The 24040-nt window shown below is 39.0% G+C and overlaps 1 protein-coding gene across 1 annotated transcript in view; it reads left to right on the top strand.

The window, feature by feature from the left end:
* Positions 1-24040, top strand: part of Sh3rf2 (SH3 domain containing ring finger 2) — a 136998-nt gene that overhangs the window by 51936 nt on the left and 61022 nt on the right. Inside the window, exons 3-5 of the mRNA XM_048811873.1 lie at positions 1174-1443; positions 4633-4728; positions 11261-11667. Coding sequence (XP_048667830.1) covers positions 1174-1443; positions 4633-4728; positions 11261-11667 — 773 coding nt within the window. The remainder of the gene's footprint in view (positions 1-1173; positions 1444-4632; positions 4729-11260; positions 11668-24040) is intronic.

Below are 24040 nucleotides of genomic sequence, written 5' to 3' on the forward strand. Positions count from 1 at the left end.
AAAAAAGAATGCAAATAAAAAAATATATAGTCCCACATGACAGAAAGGATTAGGATTAAACCTAAATTGTTAGAACTTTCAATTTGCCAAACTGACTCCAAGCAAGATCAGAGTGAGGCTAATTCTGTGTAGGGAAAGTAGTTTCAATTGGGGAAAAAAAAATTGACTTAATTAATTATTTAGACAGGAAACTGATTTGACAAATGATGATTCACAAGTTGATTTTTTAAAAAATCTGATGATTGATTTCTGACTAATTATTTCTTTGTCTTGGTTGAGCTTCCTAATAATCCAAACACTCACAAGGTTTGCAATTCCTACAGAAGGTTGAAGATGAATGATGTTGCAATTGCTCTCAGAGCGAGCTTTCTATTTCCAGGTGGTTTTCATCTCAATTTTCTTCCCATCAATACTGAGGAACAGGTAGAACTGATAACATTGGTCCTCCATTTTAAATGATGGTAATAAATATCGTATACCATTTTTAATACACTTTTTTTAGATGGCAATGATCTTTATTTTATTTATATGAGGTGCTGAGGATTGAACCCAGTGCCTCTCACATGCTAGGCAAGTGCTCTACCACTGAGCTACAACCCCAGCCCATTATACCATTTTTTGAGCATATATTATGTGATAGGCAAGATATTAAGTCTATTATGGGTATGTTTTATTCCTCACACCAACCTTAATAAGATAGGCATTCTATTAATACCCCATTTTTTTTAATAAATGAATACACTTTTAAAAGAGTTAATAGCCATAGTCACACAAGGGGAAAGAGGTGGAGCCAGAATTCAAAATCAGTATAGACCCATAAAGAGTCCCTGACTGACTCACTCAAGTTCACAAAGTTTGTGAGTGAAACCCCCAACATTGTTCCTGGAATAGAATCAGGTGGCCCAAGTTCAGATCCTATGTCTGCCATTTCCTGGCTGTGCCACCTTCACAAGTTACTAAATCACTCTGTGTCTCAGTCACCACCCTATCTGATAAATAGGGATGATGAGTATCTATCTTAAAGGGCTACCTAGATTAAGTGAGACAACACACACACACACACACACACACACACAATTAGCACATAGAATATGCTTCCTTAAAGTTATTCATATTATATTCTGTCCCACCAGCCTCTAAGCTACGTACCTGTTATTTTCTGTGCCACTGCAGGTGCCTCGAGCCAAGGCCTTATGCAACTACAGAGGGCTTAATCCTGGTGACCTGAGGTTCAACAAGGGTGACATCATTCTTCTCCGGAAACAGCTTGATGAGAACTGGTACCATGGGGAGGTCAATGGCATCAGTGGGATCTTCCCAGTCAGCTCCGTGGAAGTCATCAAGCAGCTGCCCCTGCCGCCCCCTCTCTGCAGGGCCCTCTACAACTTTGACCTGCGAGACAAGGATAAGAGTGAGAACCAGGATTGCCTGACTTTCCTCAAGGTAAGACTCTGCTGGCCACCACAGTCTTTGAGGACCCATAGAGACTATTGTAGAATCCAGAGCTGTTTGCTTAATATTTGCTGGTTTCTAAAAAAATATGTTTATTTTATATATGAATATACATGTAAGTGTATGTAACATACCTGTGCAAATATATGCATGTATATATGTACAATAAGTGTGTATGTATAAATCAAACTGCATGGAAGTGAAATCTCTAGAGAAATCTACTAATAAGTGTTCAATAAAAAATTTTAAGCCTTTTTCTATTGCAAATATAAAAATAAGTATTCACACATTGATTCATTCTGAAATCACTTTTGAGCACTTATTCTTTGGAGGCACTGGGAATGAAGCATGAAAAAGTTGCATTTTCTACCTTCATGGCAGAGTAATAGGAGAATTATGTGAACAAAAAATTAGTTTGATCATGTGCTGTATGAAACTACAGCCCTACCTCTTTATTATGTATCCATAGTGGTATTCTTGCTGATGACCAAGTTATGGTCACCTAATTCCCCTTATCTACAACCTTCTATTTTGTTGTAAACATAATATTGAAAACACTCTGAGCACACACAGTAACATAATCATACCTTTATACATAAATAACCTCTTACAAGATATGTTTTGCAAGCACATGAACTACCCTAAGATATTTTGGCCTCTTTTTTTCATTGTACGCTTCCCCACCATTTACAAATAATGACAGTTGTACTAAATCTAGACCACTTCAACTCTCTGTGTTCAGTGTTTGTTATTCCATAGATATACAAATTCTCATGGAAACCAAAGTAGGAGTTATTTTCACTCTTTTCTATTTATAAAAAGATCAATAAAGGTAAAAGAAGGAGTGCTGCTACCATAGCTCAAGAAGTCTTTGTTTTGTAAAATATCTGCATTTCAGTTCTACCATATATGAGGGACTTAACAGTCCCTCTAGATAACCTCACTGTCCTCCATATTTAGAGATAGTGATCTTTGTTTTTTTCTTGGAATCTCAGAAAGAGACTCCTAAGGCAGGTCATTCTACAGGCCAAACTGCTAAATTGACACTTAGACTGTAGTTGGAGGAAGGGCAGCTCAATTCCATGAACACTTATTGAGTATTTACTTTGTGTTAGACATGATTAAATACTGAGCTCTGGGGACACAGAGGAAAACATGAGCTGGAAGCACTACCTGCTTCCCTGACCCTCTCCAGAAATTTACTTCACACTCTCACTCATGCCTTGAGCCCATTTATGTGCCAAGTCAGCCATTGGGGAAAAAGTAATCAGTCAACGTCCCTACCTTCCTGGGGCTGTGTCTAATGCAAGAAACAGACTTGTGGAAAATTTTGACCCAGGAGTCCAGAGAGAGCATTTGGTCCATTCTGGAGGAGTGCGGAATGCTAAGGCTCCACTAGGAAGTCCTAAACTCAGCATGTCCAAATTAAACTCAAGATCCTTGGGGCTGGGGTTATGGCTCAGTGGTAGAGTGCTTGCCTAGCATGTGTGAGGCACTGGGTTCAAGTCTCAGCACCAGATATAAATAAATAAATTCATAAAGTTCCATCAATAACTAATAAAAATTTTTCAAAAAAAAATTCTTCCTCCAATGATGCTCTCTCCTTCATGCTTTTTCTGTAAGTTAATTGTATTTTCAGACACACATTCATGTACTCATCCATGCTTGTATATATTCTAGAAATATCTATTGGATACCTATTGCATGGGAGATACCACATTAGGTGCTGAGAATGACAGGAATGAAAAAAACAGACACAGGCCTTGCACTCATGAACTTTATATTCTGTTAGGATGGTCGGGCATTAAACAAATCATAACTTGAAATGTGTAATCAAAAATTGTAAAAAGGTCAAAGAATGCTAAAAATAAAAAGCGGGAGAGTATAATTTGGTAGTGAATTTTAGATTTGGATTGATTTAAGTTGCTTAGGAGCATAAAGCAGCTCAGATAGCCCAGACAGTATATTCTTTTTTCTTTTTTTCTTTTTGGTACAAGAGATTGAACCCAGAGGTGCTTAACCATTAAGCCACATCCCTTTTCTTTTTCTTTCTTTTTTCCTTTTTTCTTCTTTTTTTTTTTTTTTTTTTTGGCAACAAAGCTTGCTAAGTTGCTTATGGTTCTCCCTTGTTTGCTGAGACTGGCCTTGAATTTTGCTAATCCTCTTGCCTCAGCCTCCTGAGTCACTGGGATTACAGGCATGCAACACTCTACCCAGCCCAGACAGTATATTCTTTAGTAGATGAATATACAGGCTTAGACTGCTGAACATGTATGAACATGTAAATGTGTTCCTGATATAGTATTAAGTTCAAAAAAATCATTGTGTCCTGTATAAAGTACAAGAATATGCAAAATGAATTTACAGTACTAGAAATCAGAATAGTGGGTACTTTGGGCTCAAGAGTAGGAAAGGGCACAAAAGAGCCTTCAGGGTGCTGGTTCTAGATCTTGAGTTGAATGGGGCAGGGAGTTCATGGCCACAGTTAAATGTAGAAATTCTTCCAGATTTTCATCTAAAATTTTGTCCTTTTTTAAACACATGTACCTATGTTTTTGAAAAAGTTTTTCTAAATCAATATGTTTATAAGTACATAAGTTTTCATCTTGATACAAAAAGAATCTGGGAAAAAATGTATTAACCAACTGTTAGCAATTGTTGTATCTTTGTGGTAGAAATATTTTCCTTATTAGACTTATCTGTATTTTCAAATATTTCTATAAATTTACAAATAATCTTTTGTAATAAGAAATATTTGAATAAAAAATGCTTTATGTTTGGTAAATTAAAATGAATAGGTTTTGAAAGTCTTCAAAATAGGAATGAAATTCATTCTTCTTTTGCCAAACTAAAAGCGTGTCTCCCTATGAACTTCCATCTTGATCTCCAGATTAATTTAAATGACAAGTCTGGATTCTGCTGGTGATTGAAATTATAAGAATTTCCAAGTTTTCCTATTAGATTCCATTGATCTTCCAAATTATTTCTACCCCCTCTTGTAGTCTTGGTGACCTCAGTATTGCCCTTTATGGGGAAGTTGTATTTTAACAGGTAGATTTCCTAGATAAATCATGCAAGAGCTACATTGCTGTACCTCATCTGAGACTCCAAACTCATCAGCAAAAGCTCTACAGCCTGAAACCTGAGAGCAAATGCTGACTGCAAGACTTTCTCTTTCAGGATGATGTCATCACTGTGCTCAGCCGAGTGGATGAGAACTGGGCAGAAGGCAAGTTAGGAGACAAAGTAGGCATCTTTCCCATCTTGTTTGTGGAGGTATGTGAGTATCAAGTCTATACCTGATTCGAGCTTACTCAGAAATATACATGTGCCCCCAGTGATGCCTGAGACCAACACTTACTTGACAGGAGGTTTATTTCAGAAGTAACTATAGTTTCTTTAAAAGATACCCAACTCTGGCAGTAGTGGGAAGAAATGCACCTTTTCTATTCTGCTGCCAAGAATGTAAATTGGTGAAATCTCTCATATCCAAACTCTAATAAATTCATACCAAGAACCTTAAAATATACACCTCCGTTGAGTCAGCAGTTCTACATCTGAGAGCTGATTGTCATGAAATATTTATATAAGTATGCAAACACATATGTACAAAAGATACAGAAATGTTCATCATAGCATTGTATATAATGGTGAAAAAACAAATAATCTAAATATCCACTGATGAGGATTTAATGTTTAAAATTATAGTGATAGATATGTATATGCCTATTAAAAACAATGGTGGGGGATAATATTTAAAATCAAGGAGTATTTGATATTATAGAAAAATTCATGATTTATTGTTGAGTTAAAAAAATATTTTAATGAGTGCAGAGTTTTAGATTCACCAGATGAAAAACTTCTGGAGATTTGATTTATAACTCTGTGAATATACTTAATACTACTAAACTGTACACTTTAAGATAGTTAAGATAGTAAATTTTTATATGTGTTTTGTACCACAATAAAAAAGCTACGTGAAACTAGCTTTATAAATATATATGTGCATATAAATAGAAAAGGAACTAGAAAGACATGTACCAAAATATTAACAGTAACAATAAGTAGATGGTGAAATTCAGGATGATTTTCATTTTCTTCTGTCAGTTTGTATTTTCTAAATCCTGTGAAATGAGCATAAGTGTATTACTTCTGTGGGATTTTTAAGCTCATTTATTTTTAAAAAATCAGGAAACATGCTAGGCCATCTATCTATTCCTCCAGAATAATAATATAACTCGTAGTCCCTGACCCCACTAGCCATGAGCCTCACCCTGGCTTGAAGCAAGTCACTACAAATTTAAGAGAGGTTTCATTGTTTAGCCATTTATTGGGCGCTTACTCTGCAGAAGCATGAAAAATGAGTTTTGGAGAGCTATGAAAGAAATTAAAGGTGTGGTCTCCCCTTCTAGAAGGATGGGATGAAAACAGAACAGAGGCATAGTTTGGGAAAACAGACCAATTCCTCCACTCATAAAAACCAAAGCAGTTGTGAGTGGATGGGTGCCCAGAGCTCTCCAGGTTCTCTGTACCTCTACTCCATCAGTGTTGAAGGAATGGACAATTAGAGGGACAGATGGGAAAGGGCCCAGAAAGGTTGTTCTTTTTACTGTCTCTGTCAAAAGATAATCTCATTTCTGATGCTCTTTTCTCTTGCTGGGACCCCTGCAGGCACATCCATCCAGTACTTTCCACCTGTTCACTCATTTTATAAAGGCTCGGTTAGAAATCCACATTCTCATGAAATTTCAGCAATTAGTTGAACACAATGGTTTCTTTCCTTTCTGAACACCTGACAGGTGTGTTGGTTGTACTTCACAAGCTAGCATAACAAACAGAACGGAATTCTGTAAAAAAAAAAAATGATAATAATAAATAAATAAATAAAAATCAGCTTGCTGAGCATGTGAAAAACCTTGGATCCAATTCCCACTGAGAAAAAGGAATGAAGGAAAGAAGGATGGAGGGAGGAAGGGTGGGAGGAAGAAAAAAGTATATTGCTTAACAAATCCATGAATGAAAAACTATTTGAAGGTGGCCAGAAAAAAAAAAATTAGAGGACAAACCATCCAGTATGACCCTGTCCTAAAAACATTCAATCATTCAACTAATTTTTCAGTGGGAGCCTGCTATGTCAGGTCCTGTGCTAAGTTCCAAAGACACAGATAGATATGGGTCCCTACATTTGGAGATTACAGAGTTGGATGTTCAGGTAACTACAAGTGTGCTAATGATGTGAAGGGTGAAGCAGGAGGAAATATGATGGGTTATCTTCTGGGGTGGGAAGATAATCAAGTGGTTGCTCTAACTTACCTTGGCTAGGGGATAACAAGCCAAGATCTGACAGATGATTGGAATTACATAAGTTAAGTATAGAGGGAAGAGCATTGGGGGAAATGGAGGTATCTTATGCAAGAGTCCCATAACACAAGGAAATGTAGTGTGTCTAAGGGACCAAAAGAATGTCAGAGCTGGAACTTAGAGAGAGTGACAGAATAACAAAAATTGAAGCCATAGAAGTAAATGGGAGGCAGGTCACTGATGGCTTTGTAAACCATGTTATATAGTCAGAAGGGTCTAGGTGATGCTGCTGTAATAAATAGCACTGAAGTCTCCAACTTAACAAAGAAAATGTTATTTCTCACCTATGATGTTTATCAAAGGATGGTGAGAATTTCTGCTCACATAGTCACTCAGGAACCCAGACTAATAAGGCTAGGTCATCTTATAACTGTACTATCTGGAACATGTGGATTTCCTCATTTCCATAGGAAGAAAAGAGTGAGTTGTGTACCAGCAATTAAATGCCTCAGCTCAGAAGTGACACTTCCTACTCCCACACATAGCCCATTGCCCTGAACTAGTCATGTAGGTCCACTCGACTGCAAAATAGGTGAGAAGTATAGGGGAACACATGGAATACTTGGGTGAATATCCTCTGTGCCATATCATAAGAAGTTTGGATTTGACCCAGAGGTCAAAAAAGCCTTGAAAGGTTTTAAGTGAGGCAGTGATTTCCTCAGAAATCACTTGTTTCTTAATGGCTGTTCTGACTGCAGTGAGAAGAATATTTTGAAAAGGAGGGAGAAATAAAACAAAGAAACCCTTTAGGAGGCTATTGCATGGCTCGGTTAGCAGATGATTGTGGCTTAGACTAGTGGAGAGGAAACAAGTGAACACATTCAAGGGCCTCTTAGCAGACTGAACTCTAGAGATATGGGGATCAAAGAAGTGGAGGACAGGAGAGAGGAAGTGGTCAAGAGGTACCTCGCTTTCTGATTTGTGTGCCTAAGTCAGTGGTGGAGCCATTTGCTGGGTCAAGTAACCTTTGCTGAATAGAAACAATAATGATGACTGGGAGACAATGGTTAACTCTCCATAGACAGAGATCAGCTGTGATTAGTACCCAGCTGGACACGTACAAAGTGTGGAAATTCTTGCATGATCTCTTGCATTCATAGTGGGAAGGCACCACTGATTTTATTACCCATTTCTGAAACCCCCTTTTCCCAAAACTTTTACATTTAATGATTATTCATTGGGTACTCTCCCTACCACTTTACCTCTAAAATTAGTGATTACAAGAACCCTCCAAATTATCATCAAACTAGCCATTGCTTCATTTGTTCTCCTAATTGCTAGGAGGGGAAAAGATAATCAAGTGGTTGCTCTAATCTGGGAACCTGCTTTTCAAAAATTACTTGAAATCTAAATGGAGCTTTTTAAAGCAGTACTTCAATTTTGACTCCAGTAATTTCATTAAGACTAGCACTTGCTGAGAACTCTTTAAATAAGCTCTGAATTACCAGGGTTTTGCAAAGCAATCGGAAGGAAGAAAGGCTTTCTTATGTGGGTGATGCATTTTTTTGACATCAACAGGATTTTTCCTGTTAGTGTGTCATTTGATTTATTGAATTGCACCTGCATAAAAGGTGGTAAAGCAAACACTGAGCTTATGCCATTCTTGTCAGGACTTCTCCAACGGGGCCTGCCTGGGTTATGCGGACCTTGCTCAGCTCAGTGAACCTCAAGGATATTGTTTCAAATGAGTGGGTGCAAATCTAAGAGACCTGCAACCCTTCCCCAGCTGAGCTATTAATCACACAGGCAAAGGAAAGGGCTGATGCAGAGACTCCTGGGACTCTTTGTCAATATTGTGATAGAAAAGCCAATGGTGGTACTCACCTGGGGGCAGAGCAATGAGGTCAAAGCAGAAAAAAAAATGACTAATTATAGTTGTGGATGGCTGCAAAGAACATTACTTATTTAATTCAAAGAGTATGCATTGACCTTTTACTGGGTGAAGCATGGAGGGGCAGGTGCTCTGGGGATAAGGCATTGTCCCTAGTCCAGGCTGCCATCAGAGCCTGCCTGAATAATTTCAGTAACTTTGAATTTGTTTTTTTACTTCTGTTCTGGAACTTCTTAATAATAACCATAATGAACTTTTTGTTTATTTTATTTACATAAAGTTTGCTCTCTCTTCTTGGTGTCCAATTCTATAAGTTTTGATAAGTGCATATACTTGCATAACCATATCACAAATCAAGGTACAGAATAGTTCCAACACTTCCCCCAAGAACCCCTCATGCTGAAATTCCTTGCCCGGCTTTCAACACCTGGCAACCTCTAATCTGTTTTCTGTTCCTATATTTTTCTTTTTCCATAATGTCATATAAAATGAATCATAAGGAATATAACTTTTTGAGTCTGGCTTCCATCACTGCATAAAGCATTTGAGATTCATATGTTGTTTCACATATCAATAACTCATGCTTTTTTGCCGAGTAATATTCCATTGTATGGATGTATCAGTGCTGGTTTATATCAATTGTTGAAAGACCCTGGGGTTGTTTCCCATGTTGACAGTTATGATTAAAGCTGCTTAATCCTGCATGCTTGAGAAAAGAGGATGGTAAGTTAGAGGCCAGCCTGGGCTATATAAGGAGAACCCATCTCAAAAAAAAAAAGTTGCTATAAATATTTCCATACAGATTTTGAGTGAGCATAAGTTTTTATTTCTCTTGAGTGATTACTTAAGAGTGACATTGCTGGGTCACATGCTAAGTATGTGTTTAACTATAAGAAAATGCCAAACTGTAACATGAGCTTCTGAAAACGTAAATCAGATCATGTCGCTTCTCTATATAAATCCTGCCAAAGGCTTCCTATTACACTTAACATAAAATCAGAGCCTCAGAGGCGCTCAGTGATCTGGCCCCCGCCTCCCTCTATGACCCACTCTTTACCGCCTCCTCAGCTACTCCATTCCATCCTTCTGTCTCTTTCTCGTCTTTTCCTCAAACAGGCCAAGCTCCTTCCCTCTTTAGAACTTTCCCACTAGCTTATAATACTTCCACCTGGAATGTTCTTACCCCCATTTTCACATCATGTTATCTCAGCTTTAAAGTCACCTTCCCAGAGAGTCTCCTTTAACTTCCCAGCCTACCACAGACACTTCCCTCAAATCTGCTCTTGTCTTGTTTAGTCGTCTACATGCTGGCTGTGTCATGGATGTCACTCTCTCTAGACCTCAGCTTTCTTATCTTTAAAGTGGACACCATCTCCCCCCTACTTGAGTTTTTCACAGTAGTCAAGCTTCTCAAGGTGAAAATTATGTCTCTCTTTAAATTTTTCCCTCCAAGCTATTTAATCCTCTACGAATTGTCTTTTAAAAACTTCTTAAGTGGAAAATTTTCATCTTACCCCTGTAGTTGAGTTTCTAAATTAGAATGATACATGTGGATTTAGAAAACAACTGCTGGCAATTATAATAAAGGGGATTTAAGTAATTATCCTAAAATTTCAGTTAATAAATATGAACCTTGTCTTGTCAACCTGTTTCACATTTCCCAAGGAAATAAACCCACAAGCGTTCTCAGTGAGTTGAGTACTCAAAAGATATTTGTGAGAATTGACCAATAGGGTAGAGAAGGCAGAGGGTAATTCAGTGGTGTGCTGGAACTGGCTGGTACTAGAGCAAAAAAAACAAACAATCAAAACAAACAAAGTAGGTTATTACATTTTCAGGAATTTTGTTAGTCAACTGGCAGGTTGGTAAAGAGATCATGGCTTTTCCTTTTTTTTTTTTTTTTTTAATGTGAGGTGAGTCACCAGCACACTGCTGACTGCAAGGTATAGAACAAGAGAGAAAGTGAAGAGATGAGAGTATTTCAAGGAAGTCGTAAAAGACAATCAGCATAGAAATCAGGATCTCAAAATCATTTGCCTTCTGGTTCAAACATTTGTTAAATGTATGAGTTTGAGCAACTTCACTCACCCACAAATACTCACTATATAGTCATTCTGGGATACAGGACAGAATAATATATATAAGGTCCTTGTCCTGGAAGGCTCACAGGCCAGTGGAGAAAGGCAAGTCAACAATTTCAGTATGGAATGAAAAACTCCCTGATGGGAAGCACAGTGGCTGCTGGAGCCCTGAGAAGGCTGAGCAGCCCACCCTGGGGGCCTGGGGGTGGGATTCGGAGATGACTAAGGCAGGCAGAATCCAGGAGGTAAAAAAGGCTGAATGCAACTGGGAGAAATGGGTAAAGGAAGAGTACTCCAGATGGGGAAAGAGTATCGCGGGTCACTTTTAAACCTTTGGACCACAGTAAAAATACCTACTTTGCAGGAGAGCTGTGAGATAATAGCACATTGATAAAAGGTGAGAGCTGTGAAGGAACGGCCCTCTGAACCAGTGACCAAGGTGGCACCTAGCCAGGCATCAGACTAGCTTAGATGGGACTTCACTACCACAGAGATCAGAAAAATTAATTTCTCACGGGACCTTCTGTCTTTTCAGCCAAACTTCACCGCAAGACAACTTCTAGAGAAGAACAAAGGGCGCCCATCATCCCGCACAAAAAACCTGTCCCTGGTGAACTCATCTTCCAGAGGCAAAGCGACCAACACGCCCACCCTCCGCAGGGTCCCAGGATCCAGGAGGAAGGCACCAGGACAGTTTTCCATCACAACAGCCCTGAACACCCTCAACCGGATGGTCCATTCTCCTTCAGGGCGCCATATGGTGGAGATCAGCACTCCAGTGCTCATCAGCTCCAGCAACCCCTCTGTGATCACCCAGCACATGGAGAAGGTGGACTTCCCTCCCAGCTCTGCAGCACAGGTAGGAAGAGATCCCTGGGAAGAAGGGAAACTTGGAGGTAGACAAGGGATCCACCCTAGGTCACAAGTGATATTTGATGCTTAGTCCTTGCAAAGCATCCATAACCCATGAATATTAACTAACGTAATAAGTATTGCATATTGGAACTGTGTATGTGATCTCATTTCATCCTTGAATAGCCTGTGATTTAAGTAGTAGTATTATTATCCCCATTTTAAAGACGAGGAAACTGAGGCACAGAGAGCTTAAACTACTTTTCTATCCCATGCTAAGTGCGATCCCATGACTCCTGTCCCTTTGAGAACTTCTCCCCAAGGAGATGATGGCTCCCATTTTCCGGAGATGATTTTGTCTTATGTCAGACTCACTGTCCCATCCTCGAGCAAAATATTAGGAATCACAAAGAAAAAATGCAAATATCTACACATGACTGAGTGTTCTCAGGACTGACCACATAAGTTTGTGGGACCCAATCCCAAATGAAAATTCAAGTCCCTTGCTCAAAATTTATTAACAATTTCAAGATGGCAAGAGCAGATCATTAAACCAAGTGATAGCCCTGAATGTCTACATGGGTCACATACACATGAAGCCGGCTTGGGTGATTTCATAAGGCGCACCTAATGAAATAATGCATGTAAAGTACTTGGCACAGTGATTCCTGGCACATACCAAGCTCCCAGTAAGCATGAGCTCCTAATACTATTTCTATTGTTTAATCCTGGTCACTAAGTAGCCCACTGAAGAGAGATAAGTCAAGGTGCATTGTGGCAATCCAGAAGCTGAAGTACTTCTAACAGAATGTGGCTATTTAGGTTGAAGGGCACTTTAAAAGATGAAGGAGCAGAGGTATGAAGCAAAGTAATTAAGAAGAACTGCATGATGGGTGTTCAGCCGAAAACACTCTTTGGAACCACACAGGTGGCAACTTGAAAGGACAAACCACAACTTGCTCTGATATATTTTTTTAAGAAGCTGTAAATCTTGTTTTTAAACATGAATTTCTACCTTGGGATTAGATGGCTTAATTGGACTCTAATCCCTTTTTAACAAGACAAGGAGGAAGAAGAAAGTCAAGGGCTCCTCAAAGACCTGTGTGCTGGTCTGAGAGGAAAACAATCACGTCCTACACCACTCTGTATCTTCTACCACTGTCTGGGTTGCTAAGAGGCTGGCTGCTTGTGGGATTCTCCCCACCACCTGTGCTACACACGTGTGCATCCACATGTTCTCCTCCGTGTACATCCTCTTTGCATCAAAAGTCGTAAGAACTTCTTACACATGCATTCCAAACACTGTTTTACTAGTACATACATGCTTTGTGCTCAAAGTTCTTCTTCCACCTCTCTCTCTCCCTCTCTCTCTCAAATAAGGGCCTAGTGACTCATAATTAAGCCAAAGAGTCACAGAATATTTTGAAACCATTCTTTATATAGAGACATAGATATATAAAGTACAGCCCACACTCGACAGAAATAAGTTAGCTCACTCAGCTGTGAGTTGGCTGAAAAAGATGTAGGCAAGAGTCATTTTCCCTGTGCCTTTTAAATTCTTTTTATAATTTTGAATCTTTTTTTATGTTAGTGCTTTATAGTTATACCTGGTGGGGCTCATTTTGACATATTCATGGCTGCATATAACATTTTTTCTCCATTTCAATCCCCAGTATTTCCCTCCCCTCCTTCCTCACCTTGGTCCCCTTCTTCTCTCTATTGGTCTTCTTTCCATTTATTTTTTTAGTTGGTGCATTATAGTTATGTATAATGAATTAGAATGCATATTCATACATGCACATAGCATAATTTGGTCAACTTCCTCCCTTAGTTCTTCTCCTTTCCCTCCCTCCTTCTTAGTCCTCCACTTCTACTTTATTGATCTCTTTTCTATTTTAACAAGATTGCCTTTTTTTTAAATTCCTTTTTTCTCTCTAGCTTCTGAATATGAGAGAAAACATTCCACCCTTGACTTACTTAGTCTGGCTTATTTTACTTAGCATGATATTCTCCAGTTCTATCCATTTGCCAGCAAATGGAACAATTTCATCTTCTTTATGGCTGAGTAGAACTCCGTTCTGGTTATATATACAGCATTTTCTTTATCCATTCATCAACTGATGGACACTTGGGCTGGTTCTATGACTTGGCTATTATGTGCTGCTATAAACATTGATATGCACATATCTTTATAGCATGCTGATTTTAGGTCTTTTGGATAAACAACAAGGAGTGAGATATCAAGGTCATGTTGTGGTACCATTCCTACAACCTTGAGGAATCTCCAACCTTCTTTCCAAAGTGATTGTATTAATTTACAATCCCACCAACAATTTATTAGTATACCTTTTCCCCCACATCCTCACCAGCAATTATCATTATTTGTATTCTTAGTAATGGCCATTCTAAGTAGGGGAAGATATTCCTGGACATTTACTTTATCTACAGAGAGGCTGAACCAGAGTGGGAGAATCCTAGTAGCATTCAAAACAAGTATTATTCCTTTCTAGTTTTCACAAACAGTGAGAATTGCAAAGTATGGGCTTTCACATATCCCATTCCCAGGGAACCTCTGTGTGGTACTGATGGCCTTTTCTCAATTCAGATGGTATGGATTATAAATATTTACATATGTTTGTCCAGGTGTTATCAAAATGCCAAAAAGAAGCTAAAGATAAGAGAAATGTTAAACAAATGGAAAAAAAAACAGTTCCCCTGCTTCCTTTTTCTCTAACATCCTCAAGAGAGCTGTGGTTGGGTCTAATTTATGACATTCCCCTTGCTTTCCCCATACTAACACCCCACACAGTTCTTGGACCCTAATAAGTGCTCAATAAAGTAAATAATCAAGACTTTTGATTTAAACATCTGGGCAGGTGATGACAAACTTAGGGAAGACTGGAGAAATAATTAATTTCCTATAGAAAGATTACTGATCCGTGGGACTCTTTCAATTGATAAATATCCATTAAGATAGGTATGGTGTGCACACCTGTAATCCCAGCTACTTGGGAGGCTGAGGCAGGAGGATCATAAGTTTGGGGCTAGATTTGGCAACTTGGCAAGACCCTGTATCAAAATTTTTAAAAATAATAATAAAAAGGTCTAGGGATATAGCTTAGTGGTAGAGCACCCCTGGTTCAATCCCCAATACCACAAAAACAAAAAACATAATCCATTAAGTGTTTACATTCTGCTAATAATACTCATAGTGCAGACTAGGGATTCTACTACCAAAATAACAAAACATTAATAATAATCTCAAACTTTACTGAAGTCAATATAAGATGGATAGATGGATAGATGATAGATAGCTGATTGACATCCTCTGATAGCAAAGTCTTCTTTTGCTGCCAGCCTCCTAAGTCCTGTTCTCTATCCATAAAGTGTGGTGTGTGGTAATTGGTAAGAATATATTAAATTGCTTATCAGCAAGGAATTTAAGACCCCCAGAGAGAAATAATTTAGGCAAATTCATGTAATTAGTAACGAGTCTGGATTGACCTTAGAACCATCTGAATCTAGAACATAAGTTCTTGGCACTACTCTATGCTGTCAACCAAGAACCACACCAGGAAACATCCTTAGGCCGCTGCAGTTTATCCTAGAAGTCTGCAGCCTACTCTTCTTTATTGTCTTGTTTGACTCTTTTTGACTTCATGACTTTCCAGCTTTCTCTTCCCAGCATGCCATTCAGTAAAGAATTTGTCCTGTCTTTGGCACCTGAAGAGGGTCATCACTTTGTTCCTTAATGAGCTACCAGCTCTCTCCAAGCCTTCATTGTGTGTGGTGGCAACGGCACTAAGAAGAAGCTGTTGCTAGCAGGGATATGAAAAATAAATGGCTCACTGTAGTGGAGTTATGGGTTCCTAAAGTAAAAGGAGGAGCCTGGTGGTAGCCACAAAGACTCAGGAGGTGCAGAGACTCAGACACTAAGAACCTAAGGATGAAGGTCTTTGACACCTCTCTAAGGAAAAGAGAGAAGAGAGGCATCAGATCCAGAGTTTGGGGCAAGCTATTTCCCATTTCTAAGTCAAATAATATTGTTCTTACTATGTTGTTTGGTGATAACTGGTATCTTAAAAGTGAGATCAGTTTTTTGTTCACAGAAATGTATAAAGATTTTTAAATACTTTGTTTAAATTGTAAGGACTTTTTTCTTAATCGGGAGAATAGTAAGTTAATCAAGGTACAAGTTGGGATGCAATGAACATTAGAAAACACTGATCCCGGTGGCACATGCCTGTGATCCCAGCATCTCAGGAGGCTGAGGCAAGAGAATTGCAAGTTCAAAGCCAGCTGCAGCAACTTAGCCAGGCTCTGAGCAACTTAGAGAGACCCTGTCCCCTGTCTCACAATAAAAAAATTAAAAAATTTTAAAAGGGGATGGGGATATGTCTCAGTGGTTAGGTGCCCCTGTGTTTAATCCCTGGTACCAAAAAAAAGGAAAAGAAAAGAAAACACTGATCTCAAATAAATACACGTAAAACTAGAGCACATGCGGTGCTACGGAAGCAGAGAGGAGCACAGTCTGTTAAATTTAGTCTCATGATCCCTAAGATGAATATTTGACTGTTAGTCCTTTCTTTGTTCATGTAGCAAAATGTCCAGAAAATTTCTTTTAGAAAGTCGTAAAGCATAAGCCAGGGAGATTAGAGAGTAAGAAGCCATTTTTCTGAAATCATACCAGTTAAATAGCCTGGCTTCCCTCCTGTGGCAGAAATAAATCTAGGATTGTCCTCAAGCCTTAAAGATGCCGAGTGTGGTGGTGCACACCTGTAGTCCCTGCTAGTCAGGAGGCTACAGTTAGAGAAACATTTGAGTCCAGGAGTTTGAGACCAGCCTGGGTTATATCCTAAGACCCCATCTGAAAAAATAGTCTTTAACACCAAAGAATTGGGAATGTTATAGTCTCATAAAAATAAGCCAGACCAAGGAATTTTGTTTTCCCGTTGTCTTAATGTCTTCCTACCTGGAGGAAACCACTTGATGCTTCTGGGTAGAACATTGGGAAATAATATCAAAGATGAACTGCCACTATGGACTGAGAACAACTGCAGTGGAGAAAAATTCAGGGTGAGGACTGAAAAGGCTGCTTAGGCTCCATGGAAAACTGGGGTGGAGGAGGTTAAGGAGGTAGATTGGCACCAATGTAGTTGGCCTTTGGGAGAGTCCTGGAGGTTCGCTGCAGGTCCACACTGAGAAGGTTGCCTTAGAAAGAGAAAGAAAGTAAACTGCACAACATATGAGTTAGAAAAGAAGTCCTTCAGCAATGCAAGGCCCCTTTAGGGGAAGTCACAAGTATGAGATTCCCCCAACACCTTCCCAGTCATTCTAAAATTGGCTTGGTTCAAGACGTGGAGCCTCTTAACCCATCTCCCATGCTCACAGAATAATGAGGCATTCTTGTTTCCAGTAACTGTGAGCTTCCAAAGGGATCCTGCTCCTCAGCATACCTTCCCCTCCCTTCCCCCTTCCTGCTCTACTACCAGACTCTCAGTTCTCGCCTTCCACCTCCCTCCTCCTACATCACAGATCCAGGGTAGTGGAACAGCTACACAATCAGGAGGCTGTCTCTCCCTCACCTCCCACATCCAGCTAGTCAGCAAGCTCACTTTGCCACCTAAATAGCTATAGCTTCTGTCCATTTCACTCCACTTGCCTTAGTTTTAGTCCTCATCTCTTGCCTAGACAATTGCTCTAGCCTCCTACTGTTCTCGCAGAACCATGGTCAACCACTGCACCTCAGCCCACCCAAACCCTCCTACCCTCCTCTGATTTTCATGGCCTCCATAATGACTTCTTGAAAACCCAAATCCTTTCAGCCACTTTTCTTCCCCAAACCACCAATGGTTCCCAATAACCCACACAAGCAGTCTTACCTGCTGTTTATTGAGTGGCACCTAAAAGATGGTTTACAAACATTATGATCATCCTCACATCTCTTCATGGTAGGTATTGGTAGGTCCATTTCACCAAATGGGAAAACTTTGAGATAGGAAGGTTAAGTAACTTGCCCAAAGCCTCAAAGCTACAGAGTCAGGTTTTGAGGGCAGACCTATGTTCTCTCCCTTAAATGAGTTATTGATATGGCATATCAATAACAGTATGGCTACAGTCCACCTTCCAGCATCCTCAGCTACACACACACACACACACACACACACACACACACAAATGTTGCTAACATTTCTAAGCACAGTTTATTCTAGGCCACCTAGTTGCTTTTTGCCCTTGTGCCCGACACAATGCTCTCATTACTCTGAGCAACGAACAAATGTTTGTTGAATAAATAAATGCAAATTCCCCTGAAATTTATTTTTCACGCATTCACTTGTTGCAATTATATCCATACACTAAGCTCTGAATGCATACCATTTCTTCAAGGAAGCTCCACTGGTTACACCTCCCTGGCAGAATTAATGTCTCTCCTCTGTGTTCATAGCACAGTGTCTATGCTTCTGTCATAATCAATATATGATAGAACATATAGCATCACCTTCTTTGTACCACATGCATATCTTATCACCATGCTCACTAGATTGAAAAATTCTTAATGGCAAGGGTGCTAATTTATTCACTTAAGTGCTGTGGAGTTTCTCAAATGCCTCTTGTTTCTGATTACCCCCAAAACAAGAGGTAAGAGAGAAAGGAAATGCTGTATAAGGAATGCAAATCCCTCCCCACCCTCTTGCATCCCATGTTGGGATGACAAAGACGGGTTCAAGCATCTTCCCTGGGCTCCTGGGAAGATGAGCTGTCATGCACCATAGGGAATTCTGAGGTCAACAGAACTAATTCTCCTTTTAACTCCGTATTTAGAATAGTCTGAATAAAGTAGTTTCTAGGAGTTTTAACTATTCCAAGTCCAGGTCCTCTCTAGGGGTGTTCCTTAGTCCCCAACTTCCCTAGGGGTCTCCCATCACAACTTGTTGGTTCAGGGCTGCCATGAGAGATGGTTTTTACTTATAATTAAGATAATTTTCCCCTTTAGACACCCTTTCAGTAAAAATTTATATTTAAGATTTTTAGGTAATCTTCCCTCTATGGTAATTTACAGAGCTAAATTAATCTTATATTCTTATGTCAATATCCCCCAATTTAAATTTCTTTTATTTCAAAATTTTCATCACAAATAATATTTCAGAGCACTCTAAGACTGAGTAGTCTCAAAGAATTATGACAGAAAAGAGGTGGGGAGACTGCTTTAAATGGACACCTCTCGCTTCAAAGTTCTGTGTTCCACATCATGTTTATCTGCCCCAAAGTGCTGTCTATGGGGCCTCGTAGGTATTTAAAATATGTTGGATTTTCAAGAATATATGCCCTGGATAGAGCAGACCCTTAAACTGTTCTCATAAATTATCAGCTAATGCCTCAGCCAGTGTTCACTGGCAGATATCTGAAAGCAAGAAAGAACTAGAGAGCCCCCTGGGAAAAGAACTATCATGAGCCACCTAGAGATCAGTCTTATGAAGAAGAAACCGTACCAGCCTTGGATACAGATGCCTCTTCCCATCCCAATGGTGGGGCTCTGAAGGAATGAGTAAGAATTCTGAGCTTGAGTTTCAAAAAATGGAAATAATCCCTACCAGATAGACTGGTAAAATCAAAAGGTAGAAAATGGATATAAAATGTTTGGCTTCTTACAAAGCAACTTAGCACTTTGATACTGTTTTTACTTTTTAAGTGTCTGGAAGTCAAAAATTTTTGGCCATCAATTGCTAGACTGCTCTTTGATCCTGTATATTTTTTAACTCTTTATAAAAAGTTTTTAAATACATGTAAGTTGATAGAATGACATAATTAACCCTCATGACTCCTTACCCAGTCTTAGCAATCTCCACTCTTGATCCTATATTATTCCACATATATCCCCTCATTTGCTGGATGTCCCATAGTGTTATTTTTAAAGCAAAGCCCAGACATTATATCATCCATAAACATTTCAGTAAATGTCTATTTTTAAATATTTTAACATAATCATGATGCCATTATCACACATTTAAAAAATGAACAAAAATTTCTTTAAAACATAAAATATGTAGTGTCCAAGTTTCCATATTTGTCTTGTAAATGTTGTCACAATTGATTTCTTCAAATGGGATCCAAATGAGGTAAACTCCTTGTATTGGATCAATATGTTTCTTAGATTTCTATACGTTTATTAATATTCACCACCATTTAATCCTTGCAATACATATAATTTAAAAACCCAAAATATTGCTGGGCACAGTTTTGCATACCTGCAATGCCAGCTACTCTGGAGGCTGAAAGAGGAAGATCAGAAGTTCAAGGCCAGCCTAAAAAATTTACCAAGACCCTGACTCAAAATAAAATTTAAAAGGGTTGGGAATGTAGCTCACTGGTAGAGTGCTTGCTTAGCATGCATGAGGCCCTGGGTTCAATTCCCAGCATCAGAAAATCAAAATGAAACTAACTCATTTGTCCTGTTGCATTTTTACATACTGGATATCTTTGGTTGCATCTTTGCAGTATTAGTAAGCTCATGTGATCGTACATGTCTCTCTCTCTCTCTCTCTCTCTCTCTCTCTCTCTCTATCTCTTTCTCTCTCTCTCTCCTCCCCCCTCCCTCCCTCCCTCATTCTCTCATACTTTCAAAAACCAAAATTAGATCTTGTTTTGTCTTTTATTGTAAAATCCAATGGTTTAAATATATTCAGAGGGTTGAGCACCTATTGCCATAATCAATTTTAAACATATTCATTACACCAAAAGAAAAACCCATCCTCTTAGACATCACTTCTCAAATCCTCTGCTTCCCTCCATCCCAGCTCTAGGTAACCATTAATTTACTTTCTGTCCCTTTAGGTCTACCTATTCTACACATTTAAGATAAAAGAAAGCATATAATATTTGATCTTTGGTAGCTGACTTCTTAGCAGGTTGTTTCAATGTTCATATATGTTGTAGCATGTATTAGTACTTTTTTCCTTTTTATGAACAACTAGCATTCCATTGTGTGGATATAATAGATTTGGTTAATCCATTCACTAGTCGATGGACATTTGGGTTGTATCACCACTTGTATAGACATGTCTATGAGAAATTCTACCTGGGAGTAGAATTTCTACATCCTATAGTAACTCTAATATTTAACTATTTGAGGACCTGTCAACTATTTTCCAAAGATACTGCATGATTTTACATTCCCATCAACAGTGTGTAAGGGTTCCAGTTTCTCTATATCTTCACCAACCATTGTTTTATCATCTGTCCTTTTGAGTATAACTATCTTGGTGGGTGTACAGTAGCAACTCGTGGTTTTAATTTGCATTTCCCTGATGGCTAATGACATTGAACATCTTTTCATGAGTTTATTGGACAAATGATCTTTTGAGAACTATTTATTTATATTCTTTATTCATTTTTCAATTGGGTTGTCATCTTATTATTGAGTTGTAAGAGTTGCTTACATGTTCTAGATAAAGTCTCTTATCCAATATATGACTTGGAAGTTTTCTACATTCTGTGGGTTGCCTTTAACTTTGTTAGTGGCATTCCTAAAGTACAAATTTTTAGTTATGGGGATGTCTAATTAACCTACTCTTTTCTTTTCTGCTTGTCCTTTAGTTGACCTGTCTAAGAAACTAGTGCCCAATCCAAGTTCACAAAGATTTAACCTTATTTTTCTGCTAAGAGTTTTATAGTTTTAGCTATTAGGTTTAAGATGCAGGTGGAGTTCATTTTTGCATATATTGTGAAATTAGGGATCCAAATTATTTCTTTCACAGTTGTCCCAGCACCATTTATTGGAAGAGCTATTATTTCCCCCATCTTGTTATCTTTACACTCTTAAAAACTAAGTACTTCCTTTTTTTCAAATATTTATTTTTTAGTGATAGGTGGACACAATATCTTCATTTTATCTATGTGGTGCTGAGGATTGAACTCAGTGCCTCATGCATGCTAAGTGAGCACTCTACCTCTGAGCCACAACCCCAGCCCCCCCAAAATATTGAGTACTTCTTATTGTAACAGATCAGGAGGCACAAAATGCCCAATTGCTTCTCTTTTTGCATTAAAATTTATTCAGATTAAGACATTATCAACCTCCTCCATTCATTATGAGGCTCCCCATTATTCACCTAATGATTTGAACATCACTTCATTCTGGATGTAAAATACTAACAATTCCAAATCTAACATTTCTCCTGAACATTTTTTTTTTTGAGAGAGAGAGAGAGAGAGAATGAATCTTTTTTGTAGATGGACATAACACAATGCGTTTATTTTAATGTGGTGCTGAGAATCGAACCCAGGTTGCACCCATGCTAGGCGAGCGCTCTGCCACTGAGCCACAATCCCAGCCCTGAACATTTTTTTTAAGTTGCAATGCTTTTATAATATTGACTACTATTTTCTGAGAGTTTACTATGTGTAAGATGCTGCATAGGGAGCTCTCCTTAAATTATCTCACTGGATCTCACATCATAGGTCCTCAACATACGTTGGGGAGTCCAAAACTCGTGTCCTTAATATCTCTCTCTTCCTCTTCCTTTTCCCTCTCTCAATCCCACCCTCCTTGTTTTGCTCTTGGACATTCCCTGAGCTCAAAGACAGGGCTCATTTTGCACTACCTTCTTGCCTGGCATGTGTGCCATAACTGAACTGCTAACACTCTTTCCACTGGCCGCTGCCAGCTGGATTAATCTTCCCCTGCCTGCCTGTGCCAGTCTCCTTGTTTACATCCTTATCACTGCCCTCAGGCTAGCCTTGGCTTCCCAGTCTCTTGGGCCACGTGTTCACTCCCTTGCCTTTCCTGAGGTCTGGTTTCCACACTTGGGCCAAAACCAGGAGAAAGAGGCCTGGGTTTGTTCAGCCTGGAGAAGAAAGGGCTTCAGGTTTGATGTAGCGGGTGAGCAATGATTTCAGTTTTCCAAGCGAGGGTTTATATACTAGTGTTGTGTTCCTGTGTTAAGAAGAGAAAAAGAACATAAGTCAAAACATAAGGGGAGAAAAACAACAAGGGATTTGAGGAGGTAAAATGAGAAATCCGTCCTATCACATAGACTGTTAGAAACTGAATACTGAAAATGCTGGAGGAACCTGGGGTAAGCTGCTATTATGATTGTTGTGTTTGGATTTGGTTTTCATTTTCTCCTGTAGATTTAGGCAGCTAAGTATAAATTAAAAGGTTTAAAAGGTTTTGAGTTGGGTAAAACTTCTTGTCTTGCCACCTAATATAATAATAACTAAATGACACTAAACTAAGTACTTACTACCATTAAGTCTCTGTGTCCTTATCTGAAAAATGGGATGTCCTTCCATGCAAGGTCTATGCAAGGATTAGCAATAATTTAATGAGCTATATCATTGCTCTTAATTTCCCCCTTCTTTCCTCTAAGCAGAGCTTTTATAATGTCATCAATTTGTGTGACTGAGGGGACCCCCTATCTTAAGCGAATGAAATTAAATGTCTTCTAAAATCTAGAGGACCCTTCCAATCTGAATTACCTAGAATGTATTCTTCACGACTATTAGCAGATATGAGGTGTGATCTTATGTCATTTTATATGTAAGAAAACTGGGTGGAAGAGGTACCTCCTTAATAGATGCAAGGTTTTCCCCCAAATAATTAAATAAGAAAACGGATTGCAATTTAGAACTAAGAGTTCATTTAATATATAATTTGATGCTGCATCATTGAGCCACATCATCACAGGTTGCAATGACCATTATTCACAAAAGGAATGTGATGGACACGCCCCAGTTAGGCCTAAGAAAATCCTAACTTGGCACCCCTACCTGTTAATTGCATGGCCCTGGATGAGGTATTCTGTCTATCCCAATTTTTCCATTTGCTAAGTGGATTGACAAAATTGACCTGGCTGAGTATTATTGGCACACTATGAAGATAGATAACAGAAGAAGAGCTGTTCCTTTTATTTAATTAACGGTGGTCATTGTTGGGATATCTTCTTTCTTCGGCTGCAGCATACATTCACAGGACAGAACTGGTTTTTCTCTGACTACTATAAGTGTTCTCAGTCCAACAGGTGTCAGGTGTCCCAGAGGCAAAGAATGATTCAAAAATATATGGAATTTGGGGCCGGGGATGTATGTAGTTCAGTTGGTAGAATGTTTGTCTAGTAAATGGGAGACCCAGCACTGAGTATATAATGGAAAAGGTGAGATGGGGACGTGGGGCTGCAGGGTCAGGAGATCTGGGAAAGGACTCCGTGCTTCTTGCTGAACAGAGTAACCTTAGGCGAGATATTTAATCTCTTAGATCCTCAGTTTTTATGTCTGTAAGATGAAGCCTGTGATGGTAATTTTTATAAGATTGCTATGAAGATAAAACAAGGCAATGCATGTCCATGAGATAATGGCCAAGGTTTAGCAGTGGTAATTGGCTCAATAAATGTTCACTCAGTTATTATCATTGGGTCAAGCCAGGAAGCTGTAACCATCCCCCATCCCTGCTGCCCCCCCCCCCCCC

This window comes from Marmota marmota, unplaced genomic scaffold (assembly GCF_001458135.2).
Source record: "Marmota marmota marmota unplaced genomic scaffold, marMar, whole genome shotgun sequence".
Lineage (NCBI taxonomy): Eukaryota > Metazoa > Chordata > Mammalia > Rodentia > Sciuridae > Marmota > Marmota marmota.